Source organism: Mirounga leonina, unplaced genomic scaffold, assembly GCF_011800145.1.
Source record: "Mirounga leonina isolate KUSES-001 unplaced genomic scaffold, KU_Mleo_1.0 Mir_171, whole genome shotgun sequence".
Classification (NCBI taxonomy): domain Eukaryota; kingdom Metazoa; phylum Chordata; class Mammalia; order Carnivora; family Phocidae; genus Mirounga; species Mirounga leonina.
This window is the reverse complement of record NW_023270436.1, coordinates 2,693,301-2,711,509: the sequence shown is the minus strand read 5'-3', so window position 1 is coordinate 2,711,509 and position 18,209 is coordinate 2,693,301. Positions and strand designations below refer to the sequence as shown.

At 48.0% G+C, this 18,209-nt stretch overlaps 1 protein-coding gene across 1 annotated transcript in view; it reads right to left on the bottom strand.

Moving 5' to 3' along the window:
- The window catches only part of TMEM132D (transmembrane protein 132D), a 537,539-nt gene that overhangs the window by 167,671 nt on the left and 351,659 nt on the right, over window positions 1-18,209 (bottom strand). Inside the window, exon 4 of the mRNA XM_035016814.1 lies at window positions 2,782-2,965. Within this exon, the coding sequence (XP_034872705.1) occupies window positions 2,782-2,965 (184 nt within the window). The remainder of the gene's footprint in view (window positions 1-2,781; window positions 2,966-18,209) is intronic.

The following is an 18,209-nucleotide window of genomic DNA, read 5'->3' as shown; positions in this document are numbered from 1 at the left end:
AGTGAAATGAAATCTGCAAAAAATTCATTTAATGAGGGCAATCTCCCTAAAAATGGCCAAAATTCTTTTACCAATCAAGTCAAAGGTGAAATGAAGCTTCTCGGGAAGGGGGTCTCAGAACACTCCAAACATGAAAGATTGGGGAGTCGGGACCCTTACGACTTCACCCTCAGTTCCAGAGGAAGTTGCTCCAAGATTACTAGTAAACCTCATCAGACCAAACGTGTTCTAATCAGATTCATTCAACTCAGTTCAAGAATCAGTGAGCACCTACATGTAGTCTACCACTGTTCCAGTGTTGTGAAATATGGGGGCTAATCTACAATATTATTGTCAGGGTACTATTTATACCTTGCATCCGGAGCTTAAATGAACATAATAATAGCTACCATTTATTGTATGTTTGCTCTGGACTGGACACTGTCCCAGGCACTCTTGAGTTATCACTTCATCCTTATAACAACCTATGAGTATGTATTGTCTCTTTTTCCTCCTTGAGATGGGGAAGCGAGGCAGCATGAAGTAAGCATGTTTGCATAGTTCGCGAGTGGAGCCTAGGATTCAGTTATGTGATTTTGCTTCCTAGGAGTTTCCTGAAGATCAGTACAGAATATGGAAAACACTCAGGTACAAAATGAGTGACCCCTCTGAGCCTCGGCTTCCTTACATGGAAATGAAGGAGGATTGTTATAAATCTTCCCATTGCCTTGAAATAATTATTTTCCTCTTGTTTCCTTGTAACAGAGTCTAAGCGATGAGCTAAAATAAAGAGGCACCAGCCTTCCTTTCATCTAAGTATAACCATATGACTAAGTGTTTGCCAAATGGATGTAACCAGATATATTATGTCGGATCCTTGCTTCTTGAAAGGGAAAAGTAACTGGCCATATTACTTTGAGCTTCTGCATTTCTTACTTTTTCTGGTCTACAGAATGTGGCTAAGTCGGTCGGCACTCCAGCATCCATCTTGGACCCTAAGGGAACCATGAGCATGGAATTCATGCCCTCAAACTGCTGAGGCAGAAACAGAGATGGAGCCTGGGTCTCAGATGGCACGGGGCACCATACCAAAACTACACCACCAATCTTAGGAGCTCCCGTACGTGAAAAAAGAAACACATATGTATTTAAGACATCCTTGGCTGGGCTAAAGTAGACAGGGTGAGTGAGGAGCTCTCTTGCTTTCAACCAAATGCAATTCCCAATTGATAAAAGGGAACACACGATCTTACAGTGCTACATCTATCATAGCTAGACGGGCGAGGAAAGATGAGAATGGTCAGAGACCAGCGGAGGATGGAGGGGTGCCTTGTCAGAGTGGGGATTCATGTGGGGTAAGGAGACCAACAGGGTTTGGGATAAGCGACGGGAGCATCAGGGACCTGTGAGGCAGGGGAAATGCAGAGTGTGGGAATCGAACAGGTTAACTTATGCTGAGCAAAGCCACGGAAGCTGTTCCCAGTCTTGCAAACAGCTCATCCAACCAAAGGTGCTGAACAGGAGCAAATTCAAATAATTCCTTATTCAAGACAAATGGTCTTGCCATCCCCAGTAATAGAACCACTCACTAAGAGCCTAACCGAAGGAAACGAGGCACGTGAAACAAGGCACCCAGGGAGGCTCAATGCCTTCAAAATAAAAGAAATTGTTAATAGGAGCCCTTATCAACAGAAGTACCCCAAACACCTTTACATTTCCTGATGAACGGCATAATAACTAACCTGCTGTCACCAGGCAACTGTCCATGCTACCTTTTATTGAAAGACTGATTCCTGAGGTTCTTTCTGCACTCTCTAATAACACTGGTCAATATTTTCTAACAGACGGTGTAGAGGAGACACCGGGCAGTCAACGGATAGGTCAACTCATACTTCACTTCTGGCAGGAAAAGTCCTTTCATAACAGGAGAAAGCTCACATTATTGTCGGCAGACGAACATGCCCAAGCCTTTGCACTATGAAAATTCACATTTAAAAAAAATGTATTATTCCTTTGTAGGGGCTCCTGAAGAGTCTGAGGAAAGGGAGAGCTCTATGGGGCGTCAGTGTGTTTTGTTGAGGGAACATAGATGGCGGGACTTCACACAGGCACTCTAGGAAGCCCTTCACGGATGAAAGCCCATCTCCGTTTCACAAATCCTAGAGAACACACACACAGACTAATGGCCTTCAATCTTTTCCAAGTTGTAAACAGATGCCCTATGAATGAATATAGGTAACGCTTTCCTATATAGTGTTTCATTTATTTTTAAGTAGCTGCCAACACGAACAAGTTGACATTTCACATTCAAACTGTATTTGTGGCTTCCTTGGAAAATCGGTAGATCTTAAGAACCAAGAATGTGGCTTCCCACGTTGGCTTTCCGACATGGCTGTCCCACTAGGTGAAGCCTTATGACTGGGCAGGTACTGGCCATGTCACCTGGCATGACTCACTCATATACTTAATCTATTTGGTCTCTGCAGGTGTATGTATTTGAGATCCTTAAAGTCTACAATGTATGATAGAAACACAGTTATTAAATGATCGATACTCTTCCTATAATGGAAGATCCAAATCTAATACCTGGAGTTTGATGATTTTCTAAATAATATTCTGAAAATAGTATTTAGAGACAATATATTTTTTAGACTCAGCTCTTTGTAGTAGACTTCAGGTTCCAGTGCCCCCCGACCCTGGTTCCCGGTGCACCGGCACTTCCCCACCAAGTCTGGGTGACAGCGTGGAGCCCTTCTTTCCCTCGGGTTCTGTATTGACAACCCAAGGCAGGGACATTCTTACCATGGCCAGGGGTATGACGCCGATCAGGTCCTTGCGACTCACGTAGATCTTGGAGACACCCAAGTCAGACGTGACGTCTCCTGGATACTCCACTTGCCACGTGACAAGCTGTGTGGCTGGCAGGTCACTGGGCTCCTCTATTTCCATGTCGATCTGCATGACTTCATAGGAGGGTCCATCCACACTGAGGAGAAGCAGAGAACAACTTTGAGTGACTGGAGCGTGGCAGGCAGGCAATGGGTAACACGTGTCATCTCTACGTGTGTCTCTGCAAAGAGCGTTTCAGAGATGCACCATCAAAAATAACCCCACACCATTTTCAACACGATCCGTGGCACCGGCTGGTCTTAGAGACCAGCTCTCCCCGGTTTGGTGGGCTGCTCGGCTTCCCAGGGCAGGTGTTTGTGGATGGTTACGAAAAGCGCTGATCACATTTCCTAAACGCTTTCCTCCCCTCTATCCATCTAGGAGATTAGGATTCTTTCCCTCACTCCCCGAAATCTATATGATGCTTATATTGGATTTTCCAAAGCCATAGTCAGTTCCAACTGGATGCACAGAATTTTAAAGGTATCTGAGGGCGATGTGGCTTTGCTATCTGGTGGTGCAGAGACACAGAGGTGAGGCATGGACAGGACAGCGAGGCCATGGGACGCATGCGGAGAAGCACAGAAAAGCAGCCAGATGTCCCCTGGAGACAGGAGGCATTGTAACAATGGTTAGTTTTTGGACATTCTGGTGTTTCCTATAAACATGCATCTGGAAACAAAGCCAAGTGAGATTATCAGGATGATTTTTGTAACGATTTATGTTAGTTTAATTAGCTGGATCCCTCTTCTGCCTCTTCACAGGCCCCTTTCACGAAATGCCTGCTCTTCTATATCGTGGGGGGAGGAAAGGCCCATGCGGCGCCGCCCCCTCCCTGAGGGCAGAAGCGAAGAACGCACACACAGGTGAGGATGAACAGAGGAAGCAGCGATGAGAGAGGCTTTTTAGGCCCGAGTGGCCAAAGCGACTCCCACCTACCACATCTGTCCTCGAAGATTCAAATGTCACGTAACCGCAAAATGATCGCTGACTTCTGATGCTCCGGACTACAAAGTGTGGCCTTTCATATACACAGAGTTACCAAAACATGCCTAGCACACCACCAGACCCAGTAAGAAGCTCAGAGACAATGGTGGGGCTCCCAGGGGGCTTTCTTCTCAAAGTAAGGGATGAGGTGAGATACTGGGACATCAGGGGAGCTCTAAGGAAAGGAGGCGGGGTGGGGGGAGGAAGAGAAGGAGGGAGGAGGAGGAGGAGACGAGGAGGAAGAGGAGGTGGGGGTTGTGATAGGAGCTGGCCGCTGTCTATGTGGAGCCTCTACCCAGAGTTTCCACAGGTAGAGGAATCCCGAGATCAGGATGTCAGCACACACCTTTCTGGTTTGGGAACTTGCCAGAACCCTGGCCCTTCCTCCCCGTTCAGGAGACGGCAAGCCCTTCTTTTGGCCGTACTGAGCGCCACCTCCTCCGCCCGGTCACTGGGAGACAGAGACTCACAGAACAGACGAGGCAACGTTGAGCTCAGGAACTCGACTCCACAGCGGAGGCATTATGGGGACTCCTACACAGCAGGAGCCTGACCCTACTGTCTACACGGCCTTCTGTCCTCCCGTGTCCGCCGAGGTGCCCTCACCTCCAGCAAAGCCAGCAATCCTCGCTCCGCCGGGAGACTGCACTGCCCGTGTGTCTGCTTCCTGACTTCCCTCTCCCGGGAAAGCATCTGTAAACCTCTCCATGGATTTAAATCCTTCCCCTTGTGCAAGAGCTAGCCATAAAAACAACTATAATTTTAAAAGGGCTCTACTTATTTCATCTAGTTTTCCTCATTCGGTAACCCTGCCAGGTTTGTCTATAAAGTTTATTTTCTCTTTTCCTTCAGATCCCTTGCCTGGCCAAGATGTGGAAGAAACACGGTCGCTTTTGAGCTGACTCTCCTCCCTTTGACGTGGTGATGAAAGCTCCCTACTCTGGGAATTCTTAACCTGGGGCCCATGGCAGGCTTGTGGATCCTGAAACTGTGTGCAAATGTGTGTTTTTCTTGAGCGATTCCTTAGCTTGCATGGGCTTCTCAGAGGCTCTGAAGCAGTTGGGCTGTGGGGCACGTTCCTGATCATTTCCGGTGTAAATTCTGCGTATGGTGATCTAGGTTCAGAATAGCTCATCGCGTGTGACTTGGATCAGTGGAAATTTGAATTTTAATACCTCTCTGCAAACGGTTAACGCGTGCAAGATTCCAGAACGCTTGCATATTTGGCAATATTTATCATTTCTCCGTGTTTAACTGCAAAGCTAAGGACTGCCCCTTTGCAGTTTGTGGGTTTAGCTTTAAGGGTCCTGAAGAGGGGCTACACTTATTTATTCCAAGTTGTGCCCAGCATAGGTTCTAATGCCTGGTGTTCATCAGAACGGCATCTACGGTGTTATGGGACACAAACATGGGAGGTTAAGTAAATGTTTCTACAATGCGTCTGCTGACAGTGATTTTCACCTCACCCGTGCATTAGAATTGCTGGGGGAGCTTTATAAATTAACCAATGACCACGCACCACTCCCACAGCTTTCCCTCCAGAGAGGGGCCAGGCACCAGGCCCACTGATTTTCCCTCTCCCTTTGTTCCTTCCTTCCACCTGTCTCTTTTTTAATCCAGGTGATCCTACCATGCAGTCAGGACCGTGAACAACTGAGTCAGGTTTATACAGGCTAAATTATGGGGACACTGGCACTCTGCGAAGTATTCTGGATATGAAGGTATTAGGAACACAATGTGTGGAGTTAATGGGTTTGGGAGGTATGGCGGGTAAAATCAGTGAAGTCACAGGTGAGCTGCAAAGAAGGTTCCAGATGCCCATGAACATGCAGCGAGGAGGGACAGGCACAGAATTCCAGGCAAGGAGGCCCAGGGGGTGGATAAGCCTGACGTGTCCAGACGCCACTTCTGATGGCCCTGGATGCAGCCCTACCCCTCCAGCCTCCTGTCTCCTGCCCCCCAGGCCAGTCAAATAAGCAGTAAGGACGGGCTCCATGTGTGAGCTTCCTCCAGGAAGGCAGTCCTGTTGAGTCGGGCAGGGTTTGCATGGAGTGGCTCAGGGCTCCATCCAACTTAGGGACTTGCCAGCCTTCTGGGCATGGGTCCTACCAGCATCAGCAAGCCAAGAAGCCACCTCCCTGCCCTGTTTGCTCGTAGCTGACAGGTGACAGGGAGCAGAGGAGGGAACTCAGCCTCTCACCTCACGGGCACCTCCGATCCCTGTGGGCTGGCTCCATCCATGTGGGCTGGGAAGCATCTTCCTGCAGCTTGTCCTCCTTATAGAGAGGAGCACCATCTCCCTGGTTTGGAGAGCTCTTCCCATTCCTCAACAACCTTTCCTTACCTGGACCCTTTTGTGCGCTGGGTTCAGGCTCTACACCTTTTCACTGGGAAGGGAAGGGACACAAAGGCACAGCTTCGGACCACATGACACAATCTGAGGCTTCGTGAAATTTAAGGGAAATGCACACAAGGCTCTCAGGCACAGACAGTGACCACAACCCTCAGGGCCACGGCTCAGGAACCCAAGGAAGGCAATGAAACTTGAGGCTCGGCAAGACCACCTCAGCAGATCCCAAGGCCAAAAAGGGCATCATTTTCAAAAGAAAAAGTCTCACTTTAAGATCGTCACCTCTTTTTCCAGACGATGCAACAACCAGCATTTATTGCGTACTTTGAATGTGCCAAACACTGTTTTTAAGGGCTTTTTAGGTCTTATACCCACATGTGATCCTCACAGTGTCCCAGGAAATAACTGTGATTAACTGCCAGTTTGTAGATGAGAACCTAGGTTCAGCGAGGCTCACCCAGCTAACGGGAGAAGGAGCCAGGAGATGTGAATGCAGAGCGCCCACTCTCCATCCCTGCGGGACTAAGTCCCCCACCTCTTGCTCCAGGGCGACAGGCTTGCTTATTAGCCATGAAGATCAAGGACAGCAACTTCCCGTCCCCTAGTAGAAACATAGCTCAGCCCCCGATGCCTCAAATAAATTCTGGACAGGCGAAGCTGGGACATGTTTGTAACAAGGTACTTGGATATCAGGCTGCCTTTAGGGTCCTCTGCCAACTCTTTCAGTGCTACCATGTGTCTACAAATCAAAGTAGAGATGTGGAAGCTAGAGCTTTAGCGAGGAGAGCCTACCATCCACTGGAGGGATAAGAAACCATGTAGACATGGACCTGCTCGTATGAGAACCATCGAGACCTGAGTATTGGAGATGCAGGTCAATGCATCTGAAAGCTACCTGCATTTTTTTTTTCCATATTAGAACACTAACATGTTACGGTAGGTTCTTGAAACGAATGCCAATGATCGAACCTCACTCTGCCACCGCTCACGTGGGGGACTGGCTCCCAGGGCTCGTGTGAGGGCTGTGGGGAAGCTGGTGGGGTGTAGGGGGGAGCACAGAGTGAAATTCCATTTCCAAATAGGCTTTTCCAGCTGGTATGCTCAAAGATGAATGGGTAAAATTTCTGAGAACAAAAGGAAAACCAGCGAGGAGGTGAGGCTAGTATCTCAATGGCTGTGGCCTTGGAAAGTAGTTTGAGATGTGCTCCCTAGAGGTCGTGTGAAGGACAGTGGCCAGAGCACCCAGAGGGCCAGGAATTGAGCTGTGAGATGTAGCAGAAGGATGGGCAGAGGGAGACGGTGCAAGGCTTTCTAGCTCACACGTGGTGTTGTCTTTTCGAGTCAGTAAACTATGGTCTGTCAATGCACAGAGCCTGGGCTAAAAGGGTTTTACATTTCTAAACTTTGTTAACAAAAAAATAAGGACACATAGTGTAGAAAGCATATGGACTACAAAGCCTAAAATATTTAGTATCTCACCCCTTACCGGGAAAGTTTGCCAATCTCTGCCCTTTATCATTAGAGAAATGGGAGCTCATTTTAAATCTTTAAAAATAATAAAAGAACATTTATCTCTTCAATGGGTAAATGCTTGGGAATATCTTCAGTAGATGAAATTATGAGGTAGTCAAATATTTATTTCCACTGAAAGTGAAGAAATTTGGATTTAAGTGTTGATCTGAGAGTGTTCCACGTAAGAACAGGAAAATGAAAGAGACAGGTGTATGCACGGCCCGGGAATACAAGCTGCAATTAGGGTAAGAACTCATAGACTGGATTTATTGTATAAAATAATAACAAAGTACAAGATGATCTTAATTGAACTAGGAAAAATAGGCTAAGCCAAGTTATGGATTGTTGTAATGGGAAAAAAATTAAAAAAAAAAAAGTGACACTCTTTGAGATGTTGATGAGTCCTGCAGAAATGTCTAGTGAACAAGAGAATGTCAAGCAGGGTCAGGGGCAACGCTTCCTTGGTGGGGCCACCCCACACACCCCGGACACCTGTTGTGCTGGGCCCTGTCCTCTAAGTCCCAGTAGCAGACCCCAGTGGTTACAACAGCCAAACCACACCCCACACTCCCTAAAGAGATGCACAGACCTGCTATGTGGCCAAGATCCTCCGGGTGTCCCTCTCTGAACCAGGTGGGGCTCTAGTCGGAACTGGTCATGTCCTTTCTTCCTGCAGCCGTACCCCTGCTTTCAGCTCTGAGCTACTCCAGGTAAGGGTCTGTGTTGGGTCAATGCGGATGGGGGTGGGGGGTGGACAGAACAAGGATGGGGATACCGGCTGAGGCATGGGTACTTCTGAAGGGGAGAAGGGGAGCGGGCAGTGATTATGTGCTCTTTCCACAAGAGGAAAGTGGGAAAGGCCCCCCTGAAATGTGTGATGACGCCTGCCCTCCATCTGACCACCCAGTTTGGGGTTTCTGACCAGGGGAGGCTGGGTGGGTTTGCAGTGGGAAGGGGGAAGGAGGACTCTCCAAATCAGTCTGCAGATGGGTAGGTGTCAGGAAAGACTGCAGTCAGGAGGTCAGCCCAAGAAGGGATGAGGTCTCCCCTGCCAATGTGGCCACCATCTTCCTGGCCAAGCAATTCCTGAACCTCCCCTGGATGCTTCCCACTGTGCAACCTTAGCTTTGTTCTAAGTTGTCCTGATGACAAAGGTGGCCCATGGAGCCTGTGTGTCAGCACGGAGCTCCTCCCTGGAGAGGCTCACGGCTGGGATCTGATATAGGGGGCTCCAGGGGCCAAGCAGTCAATCCATGAATGAATTTGCCCTTGTCTAGAAACACAAAATTTCCTGTGTTCAGGGCATCCCGGGGCCCATCAGGACATCCCCGCCTGCTGAAGGAGCCCTGGGTCCTGCGCACCTAAATGCGAGTCTACCGAACTGCTTTCAGCAAAGGTCAGTGGCTTGAAAACATCACTGTGGTTGCAGGGTTGAGAATGGACCAGAGGCAGACTGGAGATGATGTGGGTAGACGGGGCAGAAATGAAAGAAACAGGGCTGTGGGAGAGACACACTGGAGCTCGCGGGCCACGGGGGAACGTGTAGGGCTGACCCTCGTGGTGTACACACGGGCTTCTGTTCCATCCTGCAGGCAGTCACGGTTTTCCCGCCCTGCGACCACCTCCACTGGCCCCCACCTGCCACTGCAGATCTGCACGGGAACAGACGTGCCGCAGATGTATTCCCTGCTCCCCGTAACCACCGAGCTGCTAATCCAAACAGCCCGGCTTCCCCGGCAGCAAGAAGGGGTCCACAGAAACACTGACTGCAGGGAAGATACTGGAATAAATATCGGGGTTCCCTGAGTCAGAATAAGGGTGCTGTAATGTCCTGGTGCTGTAATACCATGATCTGTCCTCACTTAACATTTGCACCACCAAGTATCTGTCGCAAGTACCACCGTGGATTGCTAGCTGCATACAAGGCATAATAACACGCTAATACCACACGGACCCATCGCACAGGGATGGGCCACATCTTTCAGAAGATGTCCTCTAATAAAATCCGCGAATGGAATCTGGGAGAACACTGCTGGGACCTTTGATTCACGCACAAGATGACTGACAAACAAGGACATGGCAGGGATCAAACCTGTTCGCGTTTGAAAGGGAAAATTAACAAAGACAATGACAAGTCAGGAGCTTCAAAAACACAGGAAGGCGCCCACAGAAGCACAAGATAAGCCTTTGAGAAATTCCCTGAAAATCTAGATTGCTTTTTCAAAACTCACCAAAACGGAGTTTTCCCTTTTTTCTCTGAAAGATGACCTCTCCCACCCATTCAATCCTGATCTCCGTCTTTATCCGAGAATAAAGCCGTCTAATTATAACTGTTGCTTATTTAAGGTGAAAAAACCCCCTGACTTTCTCTGTCCTAAGCTTCATTTGTAAAAGGTAAGTTCCCATCCAAACCTCATTTATACTGACTTTTACCATGACACTGCGGCCTCTATTTTTTACCTAGATTGACTTTAAATGATCCTTTACCGAGTGTGTACCATCCTCTGTTAAAGAGGGTGTCCAACATTTCAGAGTAAAACGGAGTCTGGGGGGGCTGCCCCTCATCCCCTCACCCACCCCCACATGAGAGGATCCCCTGCACGTGAAGCAGAAACTTCTACGGCAGACAAATACAGGGAAAAGAAGAGTAAAGCTAACTCTTGCATGTCCACATCATGACATTATCTCAAACATACTCGGAGATGGAGAGCTATTTTATTTGTATACGTTTCTTTTGGTTGGGAGTTTTTCACTTAAAAAAAAAAAGTCCAATTCGTAGGCCCCCGACACATTAGCGTTCTTGCCAGGGCCGCAGACGGCTGGACGCCGAGATCACATCGTGTCTGCATAAACAGGTCACGAGCACGCTGGCCACTCTGTCCTTAGCTCCGTGTCTCGGGGAGGCCGAGCTGGGACTGGGGCAGGACGCACACCGTCAGAGTCAGGTGGGCTGCGCAGGGAGGTAAGCAGACCCGTTACGTACAATTAGCTCCTGCACATCTCCGTCTCCCCGCTCTGCGGATAAGGCAAGGGTCTGTCTCTGAAACGCCAGCTCCGCACGCCGGCTCCTTCTACCTTCTTGGTCCAACTGACAACTCTATGGGGCACAGCATTTCCCCTAGACTCAGGCCTGGAGAATTTTTATGTGAAAAAGCTTTCTTCTGCTCCCTCTGGGAGCTCCATGTTGCTTCAGCCCCTCCCTTCATTTTTATTTGTTTTTGCAGAGAATGCGCTAAGAGGGCATCTCCATCCAGACTCCACATCGGCAGGATGTGTCGGCAGATGGGTCAGAGGAAGAGTTTGCAATGACATTCTTAGTGTCCGGACAAGGGTTTTCTTGCCTGGTCATAGGGCGAGTGCTAGAGCTCATAGGTGTTGGCCAAAGGGCTGTCCCCAGCAGGAGAGTCGGGCTGCCTCCCTAGACGCTGACGCCTGACAGCTAAGCTGCACGTGACATCCGAGGCCCTGAAAAATGTAACGCCATCCACTGGATCCTGGAATAAATGATGAGCAAAGACTATTTCCCTTTATCCGGCCATGATCTCTTCGAGCACGCAGCCGAACTGCTGGGGTAGAAAGAAGGCCCTATGTTCACTGGAAAATGCAAACAGGATTATTAATTGACAGTGACAATCACTGCGGACTCTGCTAATGGTTTTCTCAACTCCCATCTGAGGTGACAAACAGAAGCGCCGAGAGGCTAGGATGTTCTCTTTCAGGATAAAAGATAATTCAAATATGTATCTAGTTGATTCCTCCTACGAAAGAGAGGGTTCTGTTTCTGGAGGCTTAGCTGGTAAAGTCTCGTGCAAACAAGCCACACCATGTCCGATGATCAATACATAATCGTGCTTCAGCCTTCAAGTGCTCAGGGTCCGGGGCTGAAGAATTAATTTGCTGGTTGAGGGTAATAGAATGTCAATTAATTTCTTGGTATAAGTGTCAATACATTCTGTTAAGCCTTGTGATTTAAATATAATTAAAGATAAACTTTAAGTCAATGTTGCCTTTTTGGATTCGGGCACGATGGGTGATTTACTAAAATCTCACAAAGCTGCAGGGAGAAAGGATTTCGGCAGGTTGGAGTTTCTCAGACAGGCAGTTAGGGATGTTTGTTATCAGGGAGAAACAGAATTGGCCACACCTGATCTTACCTATGGCCTCAAACACCCACCTCATTACAGTTCATGCCACTCCCTGGGGGTTTTACAGTGAAGAAGGCTACTGTGTCATCATGGACACACTCTGGGTCAGACAGTGGTTACTGGCAGTGATACACAGTGTTTGAGACAATGGACTTGGCAGTGACTTACACCCAGGATGGAATCTGGGCTTGGCCCTAGTTATGTTATCCGACACCTAATCTCCAGAAGCCTCAGGCTTCTCAACTATAAAATGGTCAATAATCACAACCACATTTTTGTGCACATGATCTCCTTGACTCTTCATCACCAGGGCTAGGACTGTCTCAAACATCTGTGCAGGTTGTGCACTGCACAATTCAAAGAGGACCCACCTTGACTTTGTGAAGGATGCCCCCAGAGTTGTTCAGTGCACCACATGCACATCACATTCAGAGGCCTGATCACCATCCGAAGACATCGTTGTGATTGATCAGTTACTTATTTATTTGGTAATCCTCTAAGTACAGAGTGAATGCTTTGAGGCAGGAACTATACCCCTTCTTTCCTCCCTTTCCTTTCAACTGCTCCTTTTACTCAACCGTACAGACCCCCATATGTTCTAGATTCTCAGGAGATGAGTATTCAATGATACAGTGAGTCAATGACTGTGTGGCCAATGTTGGATGTACTCAAAATCCACTCTCCCCTTCCTCCTTGCCATGGAGCCCAATTTGTTCAAGTTGGCAATACAAACCCCTTCCCAACAAAAACCAAATGACTGGGAAGCTACAACATGTGTCTATTTCTGGCCAGCAAGATGTAAGCAGAAATCTATTTTGTGAGGCTTCCGGGAAACATGTTTTCCCCGTGATAAAGAGGTGCAGTTTCAGAGAGCCTGTGCTTTTTACCCTCCCTCCTTTCTCTTTCCTTCCTGGAATACTGATGTGATGCCTGGATGTGCAGCTGCGTCTTGTGATGGTGAGTTGGCAGAGCAGGAAGATAGGACACAAAGACCCCACTGCATCATTTAGTGATTGTACCAGCCATGGGATACCTATCACATCTTTTCGCTGTTTGGGATACACAAATCACAAGGTCTTAAAAGCCATTACATTCAGTCTTTTTTTACATGCAGCTGAACGCCGTCCTAACAGCACAGGGAGAGGCACGCCTCTTGCGGTGTGTATCTGCAATGTCTGTGTGAAGGTCTGCTGGGAGACAGGAAACAAAGCCAGGCAAAGTGATGCTCACTGCCCATCTCCATAATCAATAACCCACCTTTTAAAAATTTAACTGAATAAAAATACCTGTTGTTCATTTTTTTAAGATTTTATTTATTTATTTGACACAGAGAGAAAGAGCAAGAGCAGGGGGAGGGGCAGGGGGAGAGGGAGAAGCAGACTCCCCGCTGAGCAGGCAGCCCAACATGGGGTTCAATCCCAGGACTCTGGGATCATGACCCAAGCCTGAGCCAAAGGCAGACGCTTAACCGACTGAACCATCCAAGTGCCCCGATGTTTGTTTTTTTAATTCAGACATTAGTTTCGCTGTCTTCCCAGTTCTGAATGAGTCCGGCCTTGTGAATTACATAGGAAACTGAAGGAATTAGTTGATGAAACACTAATCTTCACTAGAATGCTTGAGAATACAATCACAAAATTACACCATTGTGTTTAAATGCTTGCCGGTAGGTAGCACCCTTCTGTTATTTTTTCTTTAAACACCCCATCTAGCTGTTGAGAGGCAGCTTGGGGCAGATCTTAGTAGCTGGGGCTCTATCTGCCAGAGGGCTAATTTGCAAAGATTGCTGAATGATGAGGTGTCAAGAGACTTGTCAATTGAATTTTCCAGCCGTACAGAAAGTAGATGAAGGCATGAATAGTCATCTTAAGCTACAAACAGAAAAAGAAAGGGGAGAAGCTTCTCTTAGAAAGAGATTAAAGCCAGTGACACCAAGTAATTTTGGCGTGCTTATTAGCTCTCTTTGTCTTGTGATACATATGATCTATAGTACTGGGGATGAGACCTCCAATTTCAGACACTATAAAGGCCCAGCACAGAGTGAGGAGGGTGGCCTGCTGGGGAAAACAGCAGTGGTGGGGACCGGGGCTAACTGAAGAAGGCATGCCGTGACTCACGGCGCTGCCCCCACCCAGCTCTTGCCTCTTGTTCTGGGAAGAAATATAGGCCCAGTACTGATAGCTATTCTGATTCTTTTTCCCCCCAAGACATCCATTTTTTTACATTGAGAACTCCTGATAATTAAACATTGACAACTAATTTGAATTTTCTTAAAGCCACCAGGAAGGCCAAATACATATATCTTTAGGTCAGACCTGGCACAAAGTCCCTGGTTTGTAGTGATGGTGACAATGACGATGGTGATGATGATGGTGGTGACAGTGATGATGGTAGTGTTGATAATGGTGATGATGATGATGGTGGTGATGATGGTGGTGATTGTGATGATGATGATGATGGTGGTGATGTTGATGGTGGTGATGGTGATGATGATGGTGGTGATGTTGATGGTGGTGATGGTGATGATGGTGGTGATGATGATGATGGTGGTGATGGTGATGATGATGATGGTGATGATGTTGATGGTGGTGATGGTGATGATGGTGGTGATGATGATGATGGTGGTGATGGTGATGGCGATGATGATGATGGTGGTGATGATGGTGGTGATGATGATGATGATGATGGTGGTAGTGATGTTGATGCTGCTGCTGCTGCTGATGGTGGTGATGGTGGTGATGATGGTGATGATGGTGGTGATGGTGATGGTGGTGGTGGTGTTGGTGGTGATGATGGTGATGGTGATGGTGGTGGTGATGTTGATGATGGTGGTGGTGATGGTGATGATGTTGATAGTGGTGTTGGTGGTGATGGTGGTGGTGATGATGGTGGTGATGATGATGGTGGTGATGATGATGATGATGGCGATGATGGTGATGATGATGGTGATGGTGATGGTGATGATGGTGGTGATGGTGGTGATGGTGATGATGGTGATGATGATGGTAGTGATGATGACGGGGTGATGATGATGGTGATGATTGTAGTTATGATGGTGGTGATGGTGATGGGGCAGTGATTAGAATTGGAAAGATACGGATGTGTCTTTATATCTATGCATGTCTTATTTTTTTTTAAAGATTTATTTATTTATTTGAGAGAGAGAGAATGAGAGGAGAGAGCACATGAGAGGGGGGAGGGTCAGAGGGAGAAGCAGACTCCCCGCCGAGCAGGAAGCCCGATGCGGGACTCGATCCCGGGACTCCAGGATCATGACCTGAGCCGAAGGCAGTCGCTTACTCAACTGAGCCACCCAGGCGCCCCACTATGCATGTCTATTAAACTTAGCTCAATGTTGTGGGGATATCAATCAAGAGACATTTAACAACTCATCTGCCCTAGCATTTCCTCACATGTCTCGGTAACAAATGGTCAGGCACTTGCTGGTGGCCAACATATATTCTGCGGCCCAGACCCTGACTAGATCAATGTGTTAGTTGTTGCGGTAGTTACTGTGTGGGCCAGTATTCACTGGTCAGTCTGAGCATATGATATTCGTTATCCGTCAAATATTAACAAGAAAGAGAGGGCTACTGCAGGTGGTCCCTGATGGGCTTTGGCTGCAGGGAGGATTTGCCATTGGTTGCTGCCATTGGTTGGATGTCACAGGGCAGAAGTGAGCATGGGGCAGGTAGAAAAGAATGCGATACTGCTTTTGATGTTTTCTATGTCATACTTCACATATTTCTTTCAATGAAGAACAAGTGTGGTCAGCTGAATGACCCTCAAACCTGTCCACGGTCTAATCAACAGAAAATGTGAATGCTACCTTATATAGCAAAAGGGATTTTGTAGCTATGATTAAGTTAAGGATCTCGAGATGGGGTGATTATCCAGCTGGGCCCTAAGTGTCATTAAAACTGTCCTCATAAGATGGAGTTTTGACTACCAGAGAGAGAGGGCCAGGTGACAGCAGAAGAAACAGAAATTAGGGGGATATGTTTTGAAGACGGAAGGAGGGGTTACAACCCAGGGAATACAGGTGGCTTCTGGAAGCATGAAAAGATAAGGGAACAGATTCTTCATCAGAGCCACCAGAAGGGCTCAGCTCTGTCAACAGCCAGTGAAAGTGAATTGAGACTTCCGCCTTCCAAAACTGTAGGGGAATAAATTTATATCGCTGCAAGCCACAGGTTTACGGTAATTGGTTCCAGAGGCCATAGGAAACAAACACAAGCAGGGACTCAGACATTGTTAGGGAGACCAACTTACTAGGGAAACATGGTATTTCAAAGATTGAGAAAGTCAGATACCAAGTGCCGTAGCCTGAATGTCTGTGTCTCTCCAAAATTCATGTTGAAAGCCAACCCTTAAAGTGAGGGTATCAAGAGGTGGGTCCTTTGGGAGGTGATGAGGTCATGATGATGGGGCCTTATGATGGGATTGGTGCCTTTACAAAAGAGACCCCAGAGAGCTCCCTCCCCTTCCCTTGATGTGCGGTCACAGCCAGAAGACATCTATGAGCCAGGAATCCCACCTCACTCAGACACAGAGTCTGCAGGTGCCTTGATCTTGGACTTCGAGCCTCCAGAACTGTGAGAAGCAAATGTCTGTTGTTTGCAAGCCACCCTGTCTGTGGTATTTTGTTCTAGCAGCCCAGATGGAGGAAGACACCACGTTTTTATGTAGATACAAGCATTTGGATGCGAAGCACTTGAAACAGGGATCTCAGAATGGGACTCCACACCGTCACTTACATGAACAAATCCTTCCAATCTAATTTATTATGCCTCTACAACCTCACATTTCATGCCCCAGTCCAATAATAACTGTACTTCAATGATAAAAGTTTAGGTCTCATAAAAAGAAAGAGAATAGGACCTTGCTCTGAGCTTCACAAATTTGGGGAAAGGAAAAGAAAAGAAAAAAAGAAAAGAAAAGAAAAGAAAAGAAAAGAAAAGAAAAGAAGGAAGGAAGGAAGGGGAGGAAGGAAGGAAGGAAGGGGAGGAAGGAAGGAAGGGGAGGAAGGAAGGAAGGGGAGGAAGGAAGGAAGGGAGGAAGGAAGGAAAGAGAAGAGAGAAAGAAGGAAAGAAAGAAAGAGAGAGAGGGACGGAGGAAGGAAGAAAAAAAGCAGGTAGGGAACTTCTTGGCATTTAATAAACACACACTTCCTATTTCCTGGGGGTGGCGTCTGGGTTGCATCTATATTACGTCTGGAAGGGTATGACCGTGCTCCTCTAAGGACTTCGAGGCATGACATGAAGCCAGCCTCCGGGGGACCCCAGTGAGCACGCCAGGTGGAGGCTGCCCGGCTCTCAGCGCTTCTGATGAACAAGAAGAAGCTGGACTAACTTCCTGGCTTTTAAATTTCAGACGCCTAGAGCCTGAGGGAAATATAAAGATAATAAAGGAAATAAAGGTGTAAACATCTAGAAGAATAAAAAAGGATGTGTAAGAGAGCATTTCCAACACCGCCCAGAGCACGGTGGGACATGCTACCTGACAGAACGCCACAGCCCAGCGGCTGCCACAGCGCAGATCCCTTCCTCCCGGTCCCCGAGGCCACGAGCCCGAGATCAGGGTGCCCAGGGGTCGGGATCTGTTGAGGGCGGTGCTCCTGCCATACAGATGGCCACCTTTCCACTGTGTCCTGACATGATGGGGAGAGACACAGAGACAGAGACACAGAGATCTTCCTCGCCCTGTAGGGATGCTAACCCTAACGGGTTAGGGCCCCACCCTACAGCCTCATTTAACATTAATTACCACCCAAAATCCCGTCTCCAAATACAGTCACATTGGGGGTTAGGGCTTTGGGGCACGTGAATTTTGGAGGGACACAATCCAGTCCTGGGCACGGGCCGTGGACTGGGGGAGGAGGGGCTCAGAGATGCTAAGAAGAGGTCTCTGGGTGAACAGTAAAGGTCCAGAGCTGAAGAGGACAGGAGGGTGAACTGAGTCATGGCACAGACTCCCAGGCTTGCTTTGACAAAGCCAAGGCATCACCAGGACCCAAGGGCTGTGCAGGGTATTTTCAGATTGCCCATGAGAATTTCCTTTTGTGCAAGTACAGGGCCGGGAGAATGACAGCAAGGACACCAATTTTTGCCCCAAGCCTGCTGAACACAGTTCAGCTGATTCGAAGTAAACAGCCCAGTGATGCAACAGCATTTTAGGAAGCCTCGCAGAAGGCGGTGATGGGGAATACAATGCCCCCAAAGCTGTCCTTGCGTGTGGCTTAAGATCACTCTTGGGGAACCACCCGCCCCCCCATCCTGAGCCGAGAGAGTGCTAAAATGTACCCCCGCTCCAGGACATCCCAGCAGTCCCTCCCTGGCACACCCCCC